Consider the following 19,042-nt stretch of genomic DNA (forward strand, 5'->3'; position numbering starts at 1 on the left):
AGGAAAAAGGAAAAGAAAGGTGGGGGTGGAACTCATAAAAATCAAAGGGAAATCAGCAGAGGAAAGGGGGAGGGGTGGGAGGGAGGAGGGAGGGAGAGTGCTGGGAGTGGCATTGGTCAAATTGTGTTGTTATATCGTGTGTATGTAGGAATATGTAATAACAAATCCCATCATTATGTACGGCTATTAATGCACCAATAAAAAATACGGGGAATAAAACCTTTCAAGACTATCTATCACGTCAGCCTCCTGGATATTTAAAAATTCTGGTACGTCTTTCCTCTCTTGAAAAATGCTCCCACTCACCCAAGTCCTTGGGGCGGGGGGTCGCTTCAGGCCGTGGGATGGCCAGAGTGGCCAGGAGGTCCAAGTCTCTGCAGATCTCCCGCCAAGCTAGCCAGCAGGGTGCAGCACCTCCCCCGACCCAACCCCACAAAGCACAGACAAGCACGGAACCAGCCAGTCTGGGGGGTTTATTGGAGGCCCAGGGTACCCCTAGGATCATCCTCTCTTTCGCATGGTCTTCTTGATCCAGTCCAGGTAGCGGCAGATGTTGGTGTAGACCCCAGGTCTCTCAGGCCTCCCGCAGGGGTCCGAGCCCCAGGACGTGATGCCCTGGAGCACGCCATCGCACACCAGCGGGCCTCCGGAGTCGCCCTAGAGGGGGAGCCAGACGCCTTAGCCGCCCACAGTCTCTCCTGCGGCTGCACCCAGCACTGAAGACCAGGTCTTCAGCAGGATTGGTCCCTGTAGCCAAAGCCCCCGGAGACCAATCAGGAGGGAGAAGGCGGGGACACAGGATGTCCAAGGGCGAGGGCCAAAATCCTGACCAGTGAGGAAAGAGTGACGTCTCTAGGGTTCCACCCAGAGAGAAGACGTGGGGACCAAATGCCAAATGCAGGGGACTGAGCTGTTTCCTCCACGGATTCCAGTTGCCAAAGATGGGAGAAAGAAACAGAGTTCTTGTGGGGAGACACACACACACACACACACACCAGAAACACACACACACACACCAGAAACACACACACCAGAAACACACACACACACACACACACACACACACACACACACACACCAGAAACACACACACACACACACACCAGATCCTCAAGGAAGAAATCATTGACTATGGAGAATTCATAGAGTTTGGCTTTCGACGCAGTATCACTGATGGAAATGACTTCATTTTTGGCCAATGAGGAAGAAAGCATTGCCTTCAGGGGCCAATCAGTAGTGACGGGGGTGGGGCTTTCATGAAGGGGTCAAAGTCAGGGAACCCGGAGGACCCCAGACTGGAGTTACAGCTAATAGGGAAAAAAATGTCCTAGGAGGAGGGGATGAGAGCTTACTGAGGAGGCATTAAAGTCAAAGCCAACGTTCCCTGGCCAGCTGGCAAGGCAGCCTTGTTCGGCACGGAAGCAATCAGAGGAGAAGGGAGCCATCCTTGGGAACCCAGGCAGGTCGGAGAGAGAAGTGGCTGACTTCCTGCCCGGTGCCAGCAGATTCCTGAATTAAGGCTGGGAGGGTGCAGGGAGCTAGCCTAACCTCTAGCCTCAGACTCTGTCCCCTTGGTGGATATCTCCTTCACCTTCCAGAGCCCCCCTCTCCTCAGGTCACCCTACAGGCAAGGGTTCCCAAGAGGACGGCAGTCACATCCACTGCTCCTGATCCCTATGCCCCGTGACTTCAGGGGGAGTTTGGCTTCCTCTGAGCCTCATTCCCTCTCTGTAGGGATTAGGGCAACCTCTCTGGGCACTAATTCTTTGGGGTCTCCTCCTCAAGACTGGAACCACTACCTGAGGGGCCTTGGAGATGAGGGAGATTTCAGAAGTCGCTCACCTGGCAGGTGTCAGCCCCGTTGCTGTTGCCCGCACAGACCATGCCATCTGAGACCTGCCCTGGGTAGGCGGACTCGCACTTGTTCTGGGGAAAGATTTGTACTTCTGCGCAGTTGAGGGTATCAGGAAAATTCTCTGAGGAGGAAGAGGTGGTAAGATAGAGCAACCCTTTCCCTCCATTCCCATCTGGCTCTAACCCCCACCTCGACCACTGGAAGCTGCGCTGGGGGAGTTTTCCAGAACATTCCCCAGGGCACATTCCTTCTAGACACATCAAAGGAAGCTGTGCCCCCTGCAAATACCACAGACATGTCTTTCTCCATCTAAAGTGTGTCCCTCTGATCATATCTTTTGTTTCTTGTCCTAAAACATTTTCAAATCAAAAGGCAGGTGAGTGGGGGGAGGGGGCTGTGATGTCCCCTTAAGACACCTCTGATCCTCTCAGTCTAGTCAACTTGCCCTCAGACCAACAGGGTAGGGGTGGGGGCTCAATTTTAGCTAATTCCACCTTCCAAATGTCACTCCATCCTAGAAGACTTTCCTGGCCCCTCTAATTAAAACACCAACCCTCTACCATGCCCTACATTGACCCTCCATGATATTTCATTATAGCTCTTAACTCTACCTGATATTTTATGTGTATTTACTTACTATTTCCCTCACCTGGCAACACACTCTATAAGCACAGGGTGCTATGGTTTGTTCATGTCTGAATGCCCAGTGCCTACAACAGCACCAGGGGCATGCTAGGTGCTCAATAAATAAGTGTTGAATTAATGCTTGAAAGTGGAAGTCGTCTTTCCTGTTAATCTCCTGCGAGGAGCAGTCTTGAGAAAAAAACCTTTGTGTGCTTAGCGTGAAATGCTCACAATCTCACGTGAGCACAGCAACTCTTTGAAGGAGAGACGCATTCCTTCATTTTGTTGTTGCCTCAACCATTCAACGAATATTTGTTGAGCACCTTCTCTGTACCAGTCACTCGCCCAAGCACTCGGAACACCAAAGAAGAAGACAGATGTAACCTAAGCCCTTGTAGAGCTGCAGAGTCTCTGGGATGATGACTCTCAACTTGCAGATGAGGAAAGTGAGGCTGGGAGATGAGAAGGGACTTCCCCAGGGAAAGGGGAAGAGCTGTGGTTTGGATGGACTCGTGAGCAACCCATCTCCTCTGCAACAGGAGTCAGACATGCAGGGACCTGAATCTTGCTTTGCCACTTCCTGGAGGATCCCATTCTTCTGAGCTGAGCCCCATCTTTTTTTTTTTTTTTTTCACTGTGAAGTAAGGTGAGGGGCTGTCTAGATTCTCAAGTCCCAAAAGGATGGCTTTAATGGAGGTCCAGACTTTTGGACCCAGAGTAAGAGGGGAGCTGGGGACCTGGACTACTGAGTACTGGGGGAGGAAGGGTGTAGACTCCTATATCAGGGCAAGAGCGGATGGGGCTGGGTTTCTGGGGTTCTATAGGGGAAGGTACTGAGGAAACTGCTTTCCTGGGCTCCTGCAGCCCATAGATCCCAGGTCTGTCGTGAAGATTATATAAAATCTTATACAATGAAGTTTTTATAAGATGGTGCTGTCTACCCCAAAGAGGACTTTTGGGTTGTTTTTGGAGCCCACTTAGCAATCTGTTGGTTTACTGTTTCCCTCACCACTCCTGTCAAGGTTTCCAGTGTGCACCCCTGGTGAATCTCAACATCACAAGAACTTTCCTTCTTTATCTTTTGCGGGAGCCGTGCCTTTCCCATGGCTCAGGGTCCGCTAGGCCAACCACCGCCTCTTCTCCCTCCCAGTAGTGGCCAAGCCCACTACCTCGGGGGCTGGTGACAGTGCCCCAGCCTGATATGGTGCACTTCTGGCCAACATGGGCGCACTTATCCGCCAGGTCGATGGGCTTCACTTTGGGCCCCAAGGTTGCCCGACCACGGAGTCGGATGAGCATCAGATCGTGACTGTGGTCATCCATGTTGCTGTTGTTGAAGCAGGGGTGTTGGATGGACTGAGCCACTGACATTTCCTGCTCTGGCCCGTCTTTACTCTGCAGGCTGTGATCACCCAGTCGCACTGTGTACTTCCTGTAAGTGGTGGGAGGTAGATGGGTACCCAGGCAGGAGTACCTGCGTCCTGGGGTACCCAGCACCTCCTCCCTTAGGACTGAAGAGTCCAGACCCCGGCCCTCCTCCCTCAGACTGGGGGGTCCAGCTTTCTCCTTCCTGAGTGAAGTTCTCAACCCCCTCAGACCCCAGCCCACCTCTGCCCCAGAGATCCACTCACAATTTTTTACAGTGGGCAGCCGTGAGGATCCAGTTGGCACCTACAAGGACGGCCCCACAGAGCAGTCGCTGGCCCTGGAACAAGGCCGCCTGCCAAGGCTGTGAGTGGGCTTCACACTCCTGGCCCTCCAGGACCTTGGATCCCTGTGCCTTGGTGCATCCTGCAGTGGGAGGGACAGGGTTGGATCTCCACCCTCGGGGGCCAGTGCCAGGGCCAGGGAAACCACTGTGGGTTTAAAGGGACACACAAACAGTCCTCCGCATGCTTGTCCTCAAGACATCACGCATGAAACCTGGCAACCACACGTTGCCAGTCAGGCACGTGTGGACGCTCGCTGAAGGTCCCAAGTCATCATACATGAGTCACACACCCCAATGCGCATCCACATGCTTCCACATGCATTCACACAGGTCCTCATCTGACACTCCCCCGTGTGTCTGCGCAGGCAGGAGGCGCCCCTGTCAAGTACTGATGCCATTTTCAGCAGAACTGAACTCACTGCCAGGCCATGTCCTCCACACCTCCACCCCCACTCAGGAAGCCCACAGAGGCTCCCACACCATGTCACACGCTTCTCAGTCCCATGCCACCACACGCACCCACGTACCCACCCAGCTGTCACCCAGGCTCCCAGCACCACTGCTGCCTTCCACCCCCACCCCTTCAAAGGTCTCCCTGTCCCCCTACCTGCCCAGGCTCCCAGCAGCAAGAGCAGGATCCTCCAGTTAAGGGCTGCAAGGGGTGGGGGTCGTCCCATGGTGTCTGAGAGAGGGAGAGGGTGGGGCTGAGACAGGAAGGAGGAGCCTGAAATCCTAGCATTTTGGGGTTGGGGAGGGAGCAGAGAATCCGGAGTTGTTGTGAGTCCTGTACCAGGAAGGGGCTGGGGATCCAGATTCTTGAGTCTGAGGAAGAAGGAGACAGGAGCCCATATTTCTGAAGCTAAGTATGGGGCTGGGTGAGGCTTGGGGACTAGATTCTTACATTCCGAGGAAGGAGGGAGTTAGGGTCCTCAACTTCTGGATCTAAGGAGAGGAGGGGTTTGAGGCTGGGGTCCTGGGCCCTGATGGGGAGGGGTCCCTGGGCCTGAGGCCTGTGTCTGAATACCTCTGCACCTCACCTTCCAGAATCCAGGGGGCGGGGTTCACCTACTGATTTCGGGCTCAGTGGAAGAGGCCCCGTACTTCGGTTCTGTCTGCTGCGTACAGGATTCTTAAGCCTTTTAACTGGGAATCCCCGCCCTCTGCTCCGCCTCCTCCCGCACCCGAGCTGGGGATGCATCAGGGAACCCTGGGTGTGTGTGTGACGAGGGGCGGAGGGGCTGAAACGAAATCTTGAGGGACTTCGGGTTGGAATATTGAACCGAGGGAAGAGAGAAAGGTGCTCAGTGCTGGGGCGGGTCCCCTGGGTCTGAGGGAGGACGTGCTGGGGCTGAATTTTGTTTCTTGGAAGGAGGGACTCGGAGCTTGATTCTTGTGGGAGGAGGGGGCTGCGTCCGATAACCCGGAAGAAAGGCGGGTCTTCTCGATTCCGAGTGCTGAGGGCGGACCGGGCCCGCCCGCTGCTCGAGGTGCGGGATCTGGGAAGGCAGGTTTGGGAAGCGCCGTGACCTGATTTCCCCTTCCCCTGGGGGCGGCGGGACCAGCCCAAGCAGCACTCAAGAGCCTTGCTGCAATAGGTATGATGGAGACCGACGTCAGGCAGGACTTACTAGCCTCAAGGGGGAATTGCAACTCGGTGGCAGAGCCCTCATATACCCTTCGCCACCCATCAGCGCCCCCCCTCATTCCACAGCGCAGGCAGATGGAAGGCGCGGCTCCCCTCTTTATTGTAAAATCATCCAGTGGCTCTGAAAGGATGGAGACCACCAACTCCTCCCCGTCGGGTCCGCGCCAGGATTCAAATCCAGGACACGCCCAGGGCAGGGCCGCGAGGGGCGGAGCCCAGCAGGGTCTGAATTCCACGTGGGCGGAGCTATAGTGCCCCTGACATCACAGGGGGCGGGATCTCCGATGGAGGCGGGGCCCAAGGGGGCGGAGTCCAAAAGTGACGTCCCATTGGGTAAAGTCCGATGGGGCGGGGCCACATGGTTGGGCAGTTCCGTGGGATGACGCCTGTTCTCGGTGACGTCATAGATAGGGCCGAGAGGGGCGGAGGCGTGTCCCTGCGCAGCTCCGAGGAGGTGTGGCTACATCGCGGTTTAGCGCGGAGGCGGAGCCTGAGGGCGCGCAGCCTGAGCGTCCGGGGCTTAGTCTCCAGCATGGCTGGAGGTCAAGGCGGAGACCATTGAGGCTGGAGCCCTGTAGTAACTCCTGGTCCGCGTCCACCCTCCTCTCACAGTCCTCCTTAGCGTGAGGGCTCAGTTTTTCCTCTATGGTTTTTCGAATCCAGTCCACGTAGTGGCGTACGCTAGTATAGACAGAGGGGCGCCGGGGTCTGGAGCAGGGCTCAGCGCCTCCAGACACCACACCTGCAAGGGTCCCATTGCAAACCAGGGGTCCCCCAGAGTCACCCTGTGCGCGAAATAAGAGCAGAGGAACTGTTAACGCCTGTTTATTCACTTCCTCTTCCTGAGAAGGCCCCGCAGGGTCCTCAACACCCAGGAGTCCAGGTCTCCAGTCTCTCCTCTCTGACCCAGGAGGAAAAGCTCTGAGACCCACCTCCCCCCAGGACCTGGCATTCTGAGCTCCTAGCACTCTCCTTCCCCAGGACTCAGTGCCCCCCCCCCACCTCCCAGTCTCCTATAGCTCTAGGAATCTGCAGTTCCAGTTGTCCTCTCCCCAAGACCCAGCAAACTCATCAGGCCTATCGCCTCTTCCCCTCAACAGGGTCTTACCTGGCAGGAGCCTCGGCCCCCCTCCCACAGGCCTGCACATATCATGCTGTCTGATATGTGGCCTGGATACGCCCAGTGACAAAGTTTGGTGTCCAGGATGCTGATGTTCGCACACTGTAGTGTGAGTGGATACCGCACTGTTTAGGAAAAAGATCCACAGAAAATGAGCAGTTGCCCCCAGCAAACCCAGAAATCCCCCTTCCTGAATCTTCCCTGCAGCCTTTCCATTGGAGGACCCACAGAGCCACATCATAAACTCAAGGATGGAGACAAGAGATGGTGACATAGACAGTCATAGCATGTAAGAGAAACGGGTGTGTGTGTGTGGGGGGGGACCAAAAGAGCCAAAGAAAGAAAGAGGAAGCTGCAGAGAGCAAGAGACAAAAAGAGACTCACTTGGAGAGAAATAGACCATGGAGGGAGGGAGAGGCCTTTTAAAGGGAGATTCTCAGAGGAGGCCATGATAAAATGGAGAAGCAGACCCAGAGACATGAGAGGGGCAGGACAATAGAGGGGCGGGGGACAGACATAGAGATACTGGCTACAGATAGAGGTAGGTAAAACACATCCAAGAGAGACAGATAGGGATACGGATACACAGATGCACAGCATCAGAGGACTTGCTGGGTGAATATGAGGCAGGGTGGGGAGTGTGCAGCCAACCAGCAGCCAGTAGGGTGGAGTGCTTGTCTGAAGAGGGCAGCCTCTACCCATTCTGCCCAGGGTGCTCCAGGGATGTGGGTTATAGGTTCCTTAAAACTTTCAAGCACATCCAGAAACCTGGCTTTATAAAATGTCCGGTTTTAGATATTGGCAGCAACAAATTCAGATTGATTTTAAAAGACAATTTGAAAACTACTACTAACAGAGAAAGCCTGATTTGGCTAACGGGTTGCCAGTGTGTGACTGAGAGGCAGAGGTTTTCATTGCAATTTTAAGATGCACGTATGTTCACATTAAATGTCTGTGGAATTGGAATGTGTCTTCCAGTCCATGAGGTCAAATCATCAACTGCATTTTTTTTCATTCTTAGCAATTCATAAAATAATTATGCATCTTAAACTTTATAGTATTTTAGATTTGATGAATAGGTAGGTGTTTGGAGGAGAGGATAGAGGTAAAAAGGGGGACAGAGCAGAGGGGCAGCAGAGCCCAGCCCTGGGCCTGAGACCTCTGGGCTGTGTCACAGGCAAGGCCATACCCTTGGGGCTAGACACTGCTCCCCAGCCTGAGATGAGGCACTGAGTGCCCGGGGAAACGTAGGACTGGCTGAGGTTGAGGGGCTGCACAGCAGGACCCAGATGTGCCCGCCTGGGCAGACGGATCAGCATGATGTCATCGTTGTGGTCATTGGCACTGAGGTCCTCATTGAACCCGGAGTGGGGGAAGAAGTCTGTGACCCGGAACAGCTGCTCTGGACCCTCCCACCGCCAGAGGTGATGCTCCCCAAGGCGGACCCACAGGTACCTGCTGGGACAGACTTCAGAGGTCAGGTTAGAGGGAAGTTGGGGGTGGGTGTCTTATCAACCCCAGTCCTATTTCCCTGTCCATCAGGGTGCTGTGTGACTCTTCACAAGCCATGCACCCTCTCCGGGTCTCTGCTTTCCGCTTTCTGTCTGCCTCTGCCTGTATAGCCCTCCCCTGACCACTCCCCCTCATAGCCTACCATGCTGAGTGAGCCACTGTCCTTCCTGCCTCACCTAGAGCTCCAGTGGTGACCTGGGTTCCCTGGAACCTTGTAGACCACACAATTACAACCATACATAACAACCCCACTTCCTGCGCCCACAAGTCTGGTGACTAAGTGTTCTGGGGTGTGGGTACATGGAGAGGGATGAAATATGGAAAATCTCCCAACTGGGGGTCATCCATGGCCTCAGGCTTTTTCTGTCGTCATGTCCTTTACCCGCAAGGCAGTTCTTCCTGAGGCCTAACCTTAAGCCCTCTCACTGTATCCCAGCCCACCTGTTCTGTTCTAGGTCGTCCTCTGAACAGGTGGAGGCCCTGCAGGGAGCTACCTGTCCATCCCCCACCTCTGACCCCTGACCTAGGTAGGCACTAGACTCATGACTAAGAATTTGGGGTTTAGGGAGTGTGAGATGTTACTTCTGTCTCTGACCCCCTATCCACCCTGTGGTCTTGATCTGTGTTGGGGAAGTTTAGCCCCTGCACCCCAATCCTTGCCTCCAAATCTCTTCTGTCTCCATATCTCTGTCTCTCTCCTTTTTTGTCTTTGGGGCTAAATCCAAACATTGTTCCCCCAGTCCAAGGTACAGGTTTGAGTTAAATGAGACCCTGTTGTGGAGCAATGCATGATGGGAAATTCCCACACAGCATCCTGAACCAGCATTTTTACTTCATTCCTGGAGGGAAGGATATTAGAACAGAGAGGATGGCCTCTGTTCAGAGATTTGGTACGGAGGATTCCTGCATCACATAGACCTTGGATTCTACTAGAGTGCCCAGAATCCAAGATTCTAGAATTCCAAGGTCCTAACACCCATTTGTCCATGGCTGTAGGACTCTCAGAGGCTCAAGTTTTAGAATTTTATGGATCCAAGATTCTAACATCCTGTATTTCTGTAGGTTAAAAAGTCCAGGATTTGGGCTGGAGCTATAGCTCAGCGGTAGAGCGCTTGCCTAACCTGTGTCCTTAGTACTGCTAAAAAATAAACAAATAAGATAAAGGCATGCTACAACGACAGATTTTTTTAAAGTCCAGGATTTTTAAATGATCTGTATTAAATCTAAGACCCAAAGAGTCTAGTATTCTAATATTTGAGAATGATAAGAATAGAATTTCAGCCTGGCAGGATGACCCACACCTGTAATCCCAGTGGCTTGGGAGACTGAGGCAGGAGGATTGCAAGTGCGAGGCCAGCCTCAGCAATTTATCAAGGCCCTAAGCAACTTAGTGGAATCCTATCTCAAAATAAAAAAATAAAAATGTCTGGGTTCATTCCCCAGTACCAAAAAATAAAATGAAATTTAAAATTTAAAATAAAATAAAAGCGTACCTTAGTGGCAGAGCTCTTGCCTAATGAGTTCAGTCCCAAGACTTCAAAAGAAAAAACAAAACCCTAGAATTTCATTATTCTAGAATCCCACAAACCCATGATTTTAGAAATTAAGTGCCTAGAATTCAAAGAGGTTAAGACTCCCAGCTCTCTGAGTTAAAGCTTTCTGGGTTTTAAGACTCTGGAATTATGGAATTCTGAGGTATTGAATCATAATCTACGTTTATGAAAATAGACTTCTAGAATTCTTGGAATCACAGTATTTGTGAATCAAAGATTCCAGGATTGTTAAGTCTCAATATTCCATGAGCCCAAAACACTGGAACCCAAGATTCTAGGATTGCACTAGCTAGTACTGCCGCTGAACACTTGAAATGTGACTTATCCCAACTGAGATGTGTCATTTGTATAAAATACACGCTGGATTGCAAAGCTTTACTACAAAAAAAAAAAAATGAGTAAACTATGTCACTCATCGTTTAAAATGTAATTACATTTTGAAATAAGGTTTTGAGTATGTCCAATTAAATCTCTTATCAAGTCAAATTGTTTCCTTTTACTTTTTTAACATGCCTACAGGAAAACTTCAGCTACACGTGTGGCTGGCAGGACATTTCCACCCCGCTGGCTGAGGTAGACCCCGGAGATTCTCATAGTCTTTGCATCCTGTGGTTCTAGAATTCCAAGGGTCCAAGCTTTCAGGACTCTATCATTCTGGGTTTTTCAGGTTAAGAGTCTAAGATTTTAAGAGCCAAAGCTTCGAGTCTTAGACTCTTAGAACCTTAGGACTCTGGAAGTGCAGAATTTGGGGAGCTACCCCTCCTGACCCTAAGAATTGGACTTCTGGGATCAGAAATGGAGGTCCCTCTGTGATCCACCAGGAGGCCCCCACCTGCCACCCTCTCCTGCTCCCCACTCCCCTGCCCAGCATGGCGGGCCGGGGGCACTCACGGCTTGCGGCAGTGGGCAGCTGTGAGCAGCCAGCGGTCACTGATGAGAGTCGCTCCGCAGAAGAGTCTGGTGCGGTAGAAAAGACCAGCCTGCCAGGGCTGTGAGTTTCGGCGACATTCCTCCGCCCCAATGGTGCGGGTGTCTGCCCAGCCTTGCCCTGGGGTGGGAGCAAAGGGGTCAGTGACAGGCGGTGTGGAGGGAGGGCCTGGGAGAGGATGCTGGGCCCGGAGGGCAGGGTGCAGGAGCCGGGGCGGGGAGCGCAGCCCGAGGGCAGCGGGCGGGCTCACCTGCCAGCAGGGACAGCAGAGCCCAGGTGAATCCCAGCTTCATGACCTCGGGGCGCACGGGTCCTCAGCCTGCCTTGGCACCTGCGCTGCTTTAAGGTACACCCTGCATCTCCTTCCTCCTTCTTGGGGCCGCCCCAATGATTAATCAGGGTTGGGAAATGCCCCTGGGGGAGGGGAAACCCTGGGGTTGTGCCAGGGGGTGGGGGAACCTTGGCAGGGGCGGTGGGCCCAGGGTCCCCCCTATTGGGAGAACTGGCCCTAGCTGGACCAGAACTCCGCCTCATGGGGAAGGGGTGCTGGTGTGTGGTGGGGGGGCTCCTCTGAGCCTTCAGAGTAGGGGCCGCTCTTCCCCTTGACCTGGGGCTGCAGGGTCTGGATCCAGAATCTCTCAAGGCCTGGAGGAGGCAGGAGATGCCTAAGGCAGGATCCCAGATGGAGGCCCGTTGACTCTGGATGCTGGGCTGGTGAGCAGGCCTGACCCCACTGGCTGGCTGCAGGAGCTTCAGGGGACTGCCCAGAAGGTAGGGTGGGGCAGAAGGACCAAGGTAGGTGCAGTGAGGTGTCAGGGGAGAGAGGAAGAAACAAGAGGGGACATGGAGAGCCAGGGGGGCCCCAGTGAGAGGAGACAAGAAAGACTGAGCAGGTTGGGGAGATAGCTCAGCTGGTAGAGTGCTTGCCTTGCAAGCACGAGGCCCTGAGTTCGATCCCCAGTACCGCAAAAAAAAAAAAAAAAAAAAAGAAAGACTGAGCAGAACCCAGACAGGCCAAGGCCGTGGAACCCCACAAACACAGAACCCTCCCTGCCCCCGGGTCTTGGGCCCTGTCCCACCGTGACAGGGGTGCCTTCCACAAGGTCAAGAAGCCTGGTCCCAGCTGGGTTAATCCACTCCGGTCACAACCTGCCCCTTCCCCACAGCCCCACCACCCCAAGGACCAGAGTGCCCCACCTGCCTGGGCCCAAGCCCCCTACCTCTCTCTCAATACCAGCTGATCTTTGCCAAATCCCGAGAACATTTGCCGCATCTTCCCCACCCATCTCTCCCCTCCCGACTCCGTTGTCCTTCCCATCACCCCTTCTACCTGGCCTCTTTCCCCATTTCTTCTCACCAGTGGGGCAGCCCCTGAGGAGCCAGGCCCAGGTCTGACTCATCTCTGTGTCCCCAGAATCACCCAGTTCTGGGCTGGGTTCACGGGAGTCCTCAGGAGATGTCAATCGAATGAGTGAATGTCTTTCTCCATATCCTCCTTCATCTGGTGAACTCTTGCTCATCCTTCCAGACCCAGCGGCCCTCCACCAAGGTGCCTTCTCTCACTTCTCCAGGCACATCAACCTTTGCTTCCCTGGGCACTCACAGCCCCTTCCACTCCCCACTGGCCACAGGCTTATCAGCTGGGATGGGCTCCCTCTGGGTGGAACTGAACCATCTGTGTCCAAATGTCTTGCTGGCACTGGGTAGGCATCTGACCTAGGGCAAGTCACCGGACCCCTCTCCTCTCTTAAGTAGCAGTAATAACCAGGGTTGTGTGTGGCGGGGGGACTAAGGGAGTTAACATACTGAACCCGGAGCCTGACTCGTGGTGGGTGTTCAGTAAGCCTGGCTGTCCATCCCCTGTAGAGTTCACACCTCCTTCATCAGAGCATGTATTGCCCATGGCCAATTACTCCGTCTCCAAAAGGACCCACTGTGTGATGAAAGCCCAACTAACTGCTTTTAAGAATACCGAAAAGCTATCTTCATTCTGTTCCTAGTGTAAGGTATATTGCTCATGTATAGTATCTCACTTAATTCTCATGAGCGTGTAATCAAGCAGGTATCTGCATTCACAGAGGGGTGAACTGAAGTAGAGAAAGCATTCAAATAATTGGCTCAAGGTCCCATAGTGAATGCATTTTCTTCTCTAGCTGGTGAACTCCTACTTATCCTTTAAAACCCCCCACAAATATCCCTTCATGTGAAGCCTTCCCCAGCTCCTTCAGGCAGAGTCCTCAGATGCTCCATGGTGCACCAACTGATCAATTTATGTCACTTGTTCATTCAACAATGTGCTGAATGGTTTCTGAGCCAGGCACCATAGAAGTGCTTAGAATACACGGTGGACAAGTACCTGAGTCCTTGTCCCATGGACTCTGTGTGTGGGGGGGATGCACAGTCATTATCAAGTGAACAGATAAATGAGATAATTCCAGCTGTAATAAATGCTGTGAAAGAAACAGAGCAATGGGACTGGTGACCAAAATGGGACCCCTTTCCAGCACAACCAGGAAGGTCTCCCAGAGGAGGTGACCTTTGAATGGAGACCTGAATGACAAGAATGTAAGTCCTGCCTGCCTCCCGGACCTGACCAACAGCTTCCTGAGGGCAGGGCTTAGTCAGACTCATCTCCGGCGCCTGGCCTAGGACATGGCTGGGTAAACATCATGGAGTGTGTAAAGGAATGGATGAATTGCCTGGAAATGTGTCCAGCCCCAAGTTCCCACCTACTTTGCTTCTGATCCTTGGGTGACAAACTTGGCTGATACACGGGACTGACATTTCCTGGGTGTGCTACTGGGGTGGGACAAGGAAGAGGCAAGGGAGGGAAGGGGTCTAACCTACCATGTGCTCAGACCTCAGATGTCAATCTTCTGTGGGGGCAGGGACCTTGTGATCACCACTGTGTCCCCACCACCCAGCATGGGGCCTGGCACAGAGTAGATGCTCAATAAATTGGTGTTTGACAGGGGAAACCAGTGGAATCCGCACCTTGTGGAAGATTCCTGCTATGTTTACATGCGACTTAGGTCATAACTTACAAGTTCAGACTCCAAAGTCCAGGCAAAGCCGAGACCCTCGAACATCTATTCATTTATTTCTCCTGGATTCTGTGTATAACCACCCTGCCCCCAGCAAAGAAATATTTACACAGAGATAATTTCAGGAAGAGGAAAAAATCTCTCCTTCCAAGCTTTCAGGACAAAAATCTCCAAGCCAGTTAATAACAAATCAAAGATTTCCCCCTAAACCTTCGAGGGAGGCTTCTGGGCACACACATAGGAACTGAGGCTCCAGCCTCTGGTCCCGGAGTGAGTTCCCTTGAGTTCCAGTGGCCCCCTGAAGGCAGAGAGGGAGCCAGATGAGTCGAGGGAGCCTCACCACTCCTGGGACAGGAGGGGCTGTTGACTGGACCTGGAAGCAGGAACTAGAGGGTGGGAAGGAGGAAGAGGTGCAGCTGCTTCCGGAGCCCCCCCCAGGAGAGCAGGGAATGACTCTCCCATCAGCCAGGAAGCAGGGCTGGGGGTTTGGAGAGAGGGCTACCCCAGACTCTCTTCTCCCTGGGACAGAGACACTTTTTCCAAGATGCGGTCATGACAACAGGTACCATTTAGTCAATGCTCACCACACGCTGTTCAGGCTTAAATGACAATTATCATAAAGATTTGCACACGGTCCATCACCTGCTCTTCACAGTGCATTTCAGAGGTAGGCACTTCATTGTCCCTATTTTGCAGGTGAGGAAACCAAGGCTCAGAGAGGGTACTTGGCTTGCCCCAGGTCACACAGTAGGGACTTTCAGGTTCCTTGCTTTTCCCAAACAAACCTTTGCCACAACTTTCTGTACTTGGGCTCCAGTGTGAGCAGAGAACAGGAGTGGCGGGGGAATGAAGGGACAGGGGAACAGATGGGTGGGCAGACACAGAGGATCTGGCTGGATGGGGAGGAAGGGCAGAGGAGGAGGACAGGTGGTGAAGGGGTCTCCAGGGCTGGATCAGTTGGAGCGAATGGTTTTCTTGATCCAGGGGACATATTTGCAGATCTGGGTGTAAACAGCCGGGTGCTGGGCAGAGCCGCAGGGGTAAACGCCCCAGGAGAGGATGCCCTGCAGGGTCTGGTCACACACCAAGGGGCCGCCTGAGTCACTCTGCAGGTGGGAGAAGGGAGACCCCAGTGTGAGAGCCGCCACTCAGGGTCTGAGGCGGAGGGAAGGGGCTGGGTGGGGCTAGAGCTGGGTGGGATAATGATGGGCCAGGGTGGACTGGAATCAGGTGTGAGGTTGGGGTGCACTGGGGTGAGGATGGAGGTGGACTTGGGGTCCAGGGTGGGGTCAGGAGATGAGAAAGGAGATGTGTTGGGGTTGAGGTTGGGACAGTGGCTCATGGTAGGTGAGGGTGGAGAAGGATCGGGACACAGGACAGCGGGAGGGTGGGCAAGGGGCTGAGCCCTGGGACAGGACAAGAGGATGAGGACCAGGGAGGGGTGGGGTGAGGATGGAGCAGGGGATGGGGTGGGGGCAGGGACGGCCATCTCCTTCCTCCTGGTCAGTCCCTACCTGGCAAGGATCCTGGCCCTGGTCCAGTCCAGCACAAATCATGTTGTTGGTGACCACCCCAGGGTAGAAGACTTCACATGCATTACGGCTCAGGATGGTGACCCTGGAACAGCTCAGGCCCTTGTTGTACTTCACTGATGGGAGCACATGCAGGTGATCCCAGGGGTCAGCCTTTCCTCTGTGACCCAGGGATCTGCATGCAAGACTGCCTAGTGGAGGCCCAGCCTCCTCCCTCAGACCCAGGGGTCCAGGCCCAGCCTCCTCCCTCAGACCCAGGGGTCCAGGCCCAGCCTCCTCCCTCAGACCCAGGGGTCCAGGCCCAGCCTCCTCCCTCAGACCCAGGGGTCCAGACCCAGCCTCCTCCCTCAGACCCAGGGATCCAGGCCCAGCCCTCCTCCCTCAGACCCAGGGGCCCAGGCCCAGCCTCCTCCCTCAGACCCAGGGGTCCAGCCCAGCCTCCTCCCTCAGACCCAGGGGTGCAGGCCCAGCCTCCTCCCTCAGACCCAGGGGTCCAGGCCCAGCCTCCTCCCTCAGACCCAGGGCTCCAGGCCCAGCCTCCTCCCTCAGACCCAGGGGTCCAGGCCCAGCCCTCCTCCCTGAGGTGCCAGCCTCAGAGCCCCCACTCTTGCCTCTCCTGGAAGATGTGGTGGCCCAGCCAGCGATCTGGCACTGGTCTCCTGGCTGGGCACAGCGGTGGGGCAGCTCCAGGGTCTGGACGCGGGTCCCCTGCACAACGGGTCTGCGCAGCTTCAGCAGCATGAGGTCGTGCTCATCTGTCCTCCTAGGCAGGATGGGGCCTGAGCCCTGGCGGTACTTGGGGTGGACAACAGGGTGGCTAGCCAGGCGGAGCTGCTCCCCCTGGAGAAGCAGCAGGTGGTCGTCCCCAACTCGAGCCCACAGTGGCCTGGGGAGGAAAAAGCCAGTAGGGAGGCAAAGCCTTCACGGAGCGTGGGCTCTGAGTCCCTGGGGAGCAGGTGAAGGCAGGGAGTGGGGGCCCACAGCTGTGTCCTGAGGTAGGAGGGGTCTGAGGGAAGCGGCTATCAGGAACAGGGAGGCTGGGAATCCTGGGACCTAGGGAGGAAGAGGCTGGAAACGGGAGTGGGGCCTGAGGGCTGGATTCCCGGACGTGGGGAGCATGGGTTCCTGGGTTCTGCAGGAACTGAGGGCTGGAGGCCTGGTTCTGGTAAAGACATCTGGTCCTGTAATGACATCTGGTCCTGTCTCTGTAATGACATCTGGTCCTTCCTCCCTGGGTGGGGACACCTGAGGTGAGCATTATCATTTAGTTCTAACCTCCTGACTACATCAGACCCTGACTTCTGCCTCTTACATACAACTCCCTACTCCCAAATGGAAGGGGAGAATCAGCTGGATAGGCATGATGGACCCGGAAACACTGAGAAGGACTACACCGCCCCCTGGCGGCCACAGCCAAGCCCTACCTCTCCACTTCCAGGAAGGCCTCCATGATTAACCCCTTGGGGAGCTGGGAAAGACCCAAGTGTCCCTCCCCTTCCCGCCCCTCCCCGGGATTGGCCCACCCACTCCGACGCGTCCCCTACTTGTTATTCCAGCAGTGCGCGGCAGTGAGCACCCAGCTCTCGTCCACCAGGACGCCTGCGCAGTGAAATGAGAGGCCATTGAAGAGGGAGACCTGCCAGGGCTGCGAGCTGCGCGCGCACGGGGCGCCGAAGGTCGCAAGATCCAAGTCCGTGTCATTTACGGGGAGCGCATCCGCGGCTGAAAAAAGAACGGAGAAGACGGGGCGGGAAATAAGAACCCGAAGGAAGAGTCTGGGGACTGGCCTGCGGGGGGCGCTGTTAGAGCACTAGGGAGTGGAGAACTGGGGAACTGCTTGAACCAATTAAAGTGAGCGAAGAAAGGCGCGAAAGTGCAAAGACACGTGGATGGAGCAGAGCAAGGCGATGGCAGAATAGGGTGGGTCTGGAGGGGCAGGGACCTGGCAAACTGACGCGGCGCGAGCGGAGGTAGCGCGGGAGCCTAACACCAAGGGGCGATGAAGCGGAGCCACTGGAGAGCTGCTGTGTGGAAAGGGGCGTAGACAGACTGAGGCGGACGTTAGGGGGGTGGGGCTAGAACGGGGCGGGCCGTAAGGGGGCGGAGATAGAACGCGGCGGGAGGTAAGGGGGCGGAGATAGAACGCGGTGGGCCGGTGAGGGGGCGTGGCTAGAACCCGGGCCGGAGTTAAGCGGAGGGGCGAGTCGGCGGAGGAGGGATGGGAATATCCAAACGGAACTGGAAAATGGGAGAGGGCAAAAAGTGTCAAGGCAACACTTGGGACAAAATATGGTAGAGTCAGAAGAGGCGGGGACAGAATGAGGCCGAGTAAAGGGAGCAGAAAGATTGCGGCGAGGACAGAACAGGGTCTGAATGGGGCAAGACACCCAGGGGCCGGACTAGGAAAGGGACTCCGCAGACACGGCTGCGATCCCTGCTCGGAACGTAGGGTGGGTGCAGGGTTCCCAAAGGGAGCCGAGGTGAGTGCCCTTGAGCGCATACTCCTCCCTCGGTCTCGGCCTCTCCAGCCGCCCCCTGTTCCCCGTCTCACCCCGGAGTTGCGCCATCAATAGCGGCAGCAGCAGCTTCATCAGGGCCCAGGCGCCAGAGGCAGCGGAAAGGTGGTGGTGCGAGGGTTTCATAGCGGGGACCGGGGCTGGGGGACAGGAGGCGGGTTAAAACAGATGCTCTGTCTGGGACCCCCACCTCACGGGCCTGTCCGCCCTGCCTGGGCCACCCCAGACTGCCGCGACCCGTTTAACCCGCAGCCGACCACCACAGGGGCGGGGGAACTGGCGATTCGGGTCCCAACTGTCCTAATGGGAGCAATTGCTCTAATGACGCCCCTGGTAGCTTCCTCCCGTCCTCCCTATGCCTGAGGGGGAGAACTCGGAGAGCCCGGGCGGCCCTGGTGGCCAGCTACGTTGCGTGCCGGGTTTCGCCCTCCTTCGCAGGTGGGGTGGGGATCCCACACTTGGAGCCAGTGGGGCCCTCTTCCTAAATTGCACTGCTGGGAAACTTTCCCGTCCCGCAGATAGGGAAATCAAGGCTCAGACAGGGCTCCTGCCCGAGGCCTGAGGATCCCCACCCGACCTCTCCTAATGCTCCCCAACGCGGGTGGGCTACATCCCGCTTCACCTGGGAGTCGTCAGTAGAAAGGAGGAAGGAGAACCGGAGGTGCCCCTGCCCTGCTGTGTGGGCTGTCAGAATCCTCTGTCCAGGGACCCCTGGCCAGACCTTCCCTTTTAACTCTCAAGATCCCGGAAGTTCCCCACCCTGCCCCGGGGGATTCACTCCCTCTTTTTCCCTCAGCCTAATTACTCTGTGGGTGGGGTTGGCACCCAACCTGGGCCCCAGATTCCTGCTCTGGGAGGGGCCCTGGAATACAGGCTTCTCCCTTTGCCCCAAACACCCCTTTTGTAGCTGGATTCTTTGGGGATAGCCTGGGTTCCTGTTTCCAGAAGTCTTTCCAGGTGTGGTGATGGTGGTGGGGCAGGGTGCCATGTCTTCAGGGAGCC

General features: G+C 55.3%; 3 protein-coding genes across 6 annotated transcripts; all 3 read right to left on the reverse strand.

Annotated features, from left to right (window-relative positions):
* Positions 1-458: 458 nt before the first annotated feature.
* On the reverse strand, positions 459-5,314 carry Klk8 (kallikrein related peptidase 8). 3 transcript variants are annotated; one of them, XM_047529226.1, is made up of 6 exons: positions 5,228-5,314; positions 4,798-4,872; positions 4,111-4,270; positions 3,649-3,911; positions 1,843-1,976; positions 459-657 (listed from the first exon to the last, which is right to left on the reverse strand). In XM_047529226.1, the coding sequence occupies exons 2-6, from the start codon at positions 4,865-4,867 to the stop codon at positions 502-504; spliced, it is 783 nt and encodes a 260-aa protein (XP_047385182.1). In that variant the 5' UTR covers positions 4,868-4,872; positions 5,228-5,314; the 3' UTR covers positions 459-501. The 3 variants fall into 3 exon arrangements, with proteins under 3 accessions (XP_047385182.1, XP_047385184.1, XP_047385183.1); XM_047529228.1 differs by having other exon boundaries at positions 5,260-5,298; XM_047529227.1 differs by having other exon boundaries at positions 4,798-4,894; positions 5,228-5,249.
* A 492-nt stretch (positions 5,315-5,806) lies between these two features.
* On the reverse strand, positions 5,807-11,339 carry LOC124967221 (kallikrein-9). Of its 2 annotated transcripts, none has more exons than XM_047529305.1 (5): positions 11,199-11,339; positions 10,912-11,068; positions 8,145-8,413; positions 6,944-7,080; positions 5,807-6,620 (listed from the first exon to the last, which is right to left on the reverse strand). In XM_047529305.1, exons 1-5 carry the CDS (start codon positions 11,239-11,241, stop codon positions 6,237-6,239), a joined length of 990 nt encoding a protein of 329 aa, XP_047385261.1. In that variant the 5' UTR covers positions 11,242-11,339; the 3' UTR covers positions 5,807-6,236. The 2 variants fall into 2 exon arrangements, with proteins under 2 accessions (XP_047385261.1, XP_047385262.1); XM_047529306.1 differs by having other exon boundaries at positions 5,811-6,620; positions 8,145-8,410.
* A 2,690-nt stretch (positions 11,340-14,029) lies between these two features.
* LOC124967169 (kallikrein-10-like) lies at positions 14,030-18,779 on the reverse strand. Its single transcript, XM_047529255.1, has 6 exons — positions 18,663-18,779; positions 18,076-18,180; positions 17,069-17,246; positions 16,136-16,410; positions 15,507-15,640; positions 14,030-15,098 (listed from the first exon to the last, which is right to left on the reverse strand). Exons 2-6 carry the CDS (start codon positions 18,164-18,166, stop codon positions 14,946-14,948), a joined length of 831 nt encoding a protein of 276 aa, XP_047385211.1. The 5' UTR covers positions 18,167-18,180; positions 18,663-18,779; the 3' UTR covers positions 14,030-14,945.
* Positions 18,780-19,042: the final 263 nt, after the last annotated feature.

This window comes from Sciurus carolinensis, chromosome 16, assembly GCF_902686445.1.
Source record: "Sciurus carolinensis chromosome 16, mSciCar1.2, whole genome shotgun sequence".
In the NCBI taxonomy this organism is placed as follows: Eukaryota; Metazoa; Chordata; class Mammalia; order Rodentia; family Sciuridae; genus Sciurus; species Sciurus carolinensis.

Excerpts from the sequence above, each read along its gene's own strand:
- Klk8 (XM_047529226.1), bottom strand. The coding sequence starts at position 4,867 with ATGGGACGACCCCCACCCCTTGCAGCCCTTAACTGGAGGATCCTGCTC. Across the intron at positions 4,271-4,797 it reads GCTGCTGGGAGCCTGGGCAG|GATGCACCAAGGCACAGGGA; the intron begins GTAGGGGGACAG and ends CTCCCACTGCAG. Across the intron at positions 3,912-4,110 it reads GCTGCCCACTGTAAAAAATT|GAAGTACACAGTGCGACTGG; the intron begins GTGAGTGGATCT and ends CACCACTTACAG.
- LOC124967221 (XM_047529305.1), bottom strand. The coding sequence starts at position 11,241 with ATGAAGCTGGGATTCACCTGGGCTCTGCTGTCCCTGCTGGCAG. Across the intron at positions 8,414-10,911 it reads GCTGCCCACTGCCGCAAGCC|CAGGTACCTGTGGGTCCGCC; the intron begins GTGAGTGCCCCC and ends AGTCTGTCCCAG. Across the intron at positions 7,081-8,144 it reads AGCAGTGTCTAGCCCCAAGG|TGCGGTATCCACTCACACTA; the intron begins GTATGGCCTTGC and ends TTTCCTAAACAG.
- LOC124967169 (XM_047529255.1), bottom strand. The coding sequence starts at position 18,166 with ATGAAACCCTCGCACCACCACCTTTCCGCTGCCTCTGGCGCCTGGGCC. Across the intron at positions 17,247-18,075 it reads ATTGATGGCGCAACTCCGGG|CCGCGGATGCGCTCCCCGTA; the intron begins GTGAGACGGGGA and ends TTCTTTTTTCAG. Across the intron at positions 15,641-16,135 it reads CACCACATCTTCCAGGAGAG|TGAAGTACAACAAGGGCCTG; the intron begins GCAAGAGTGGGG and ends TGCTCCCATCAG.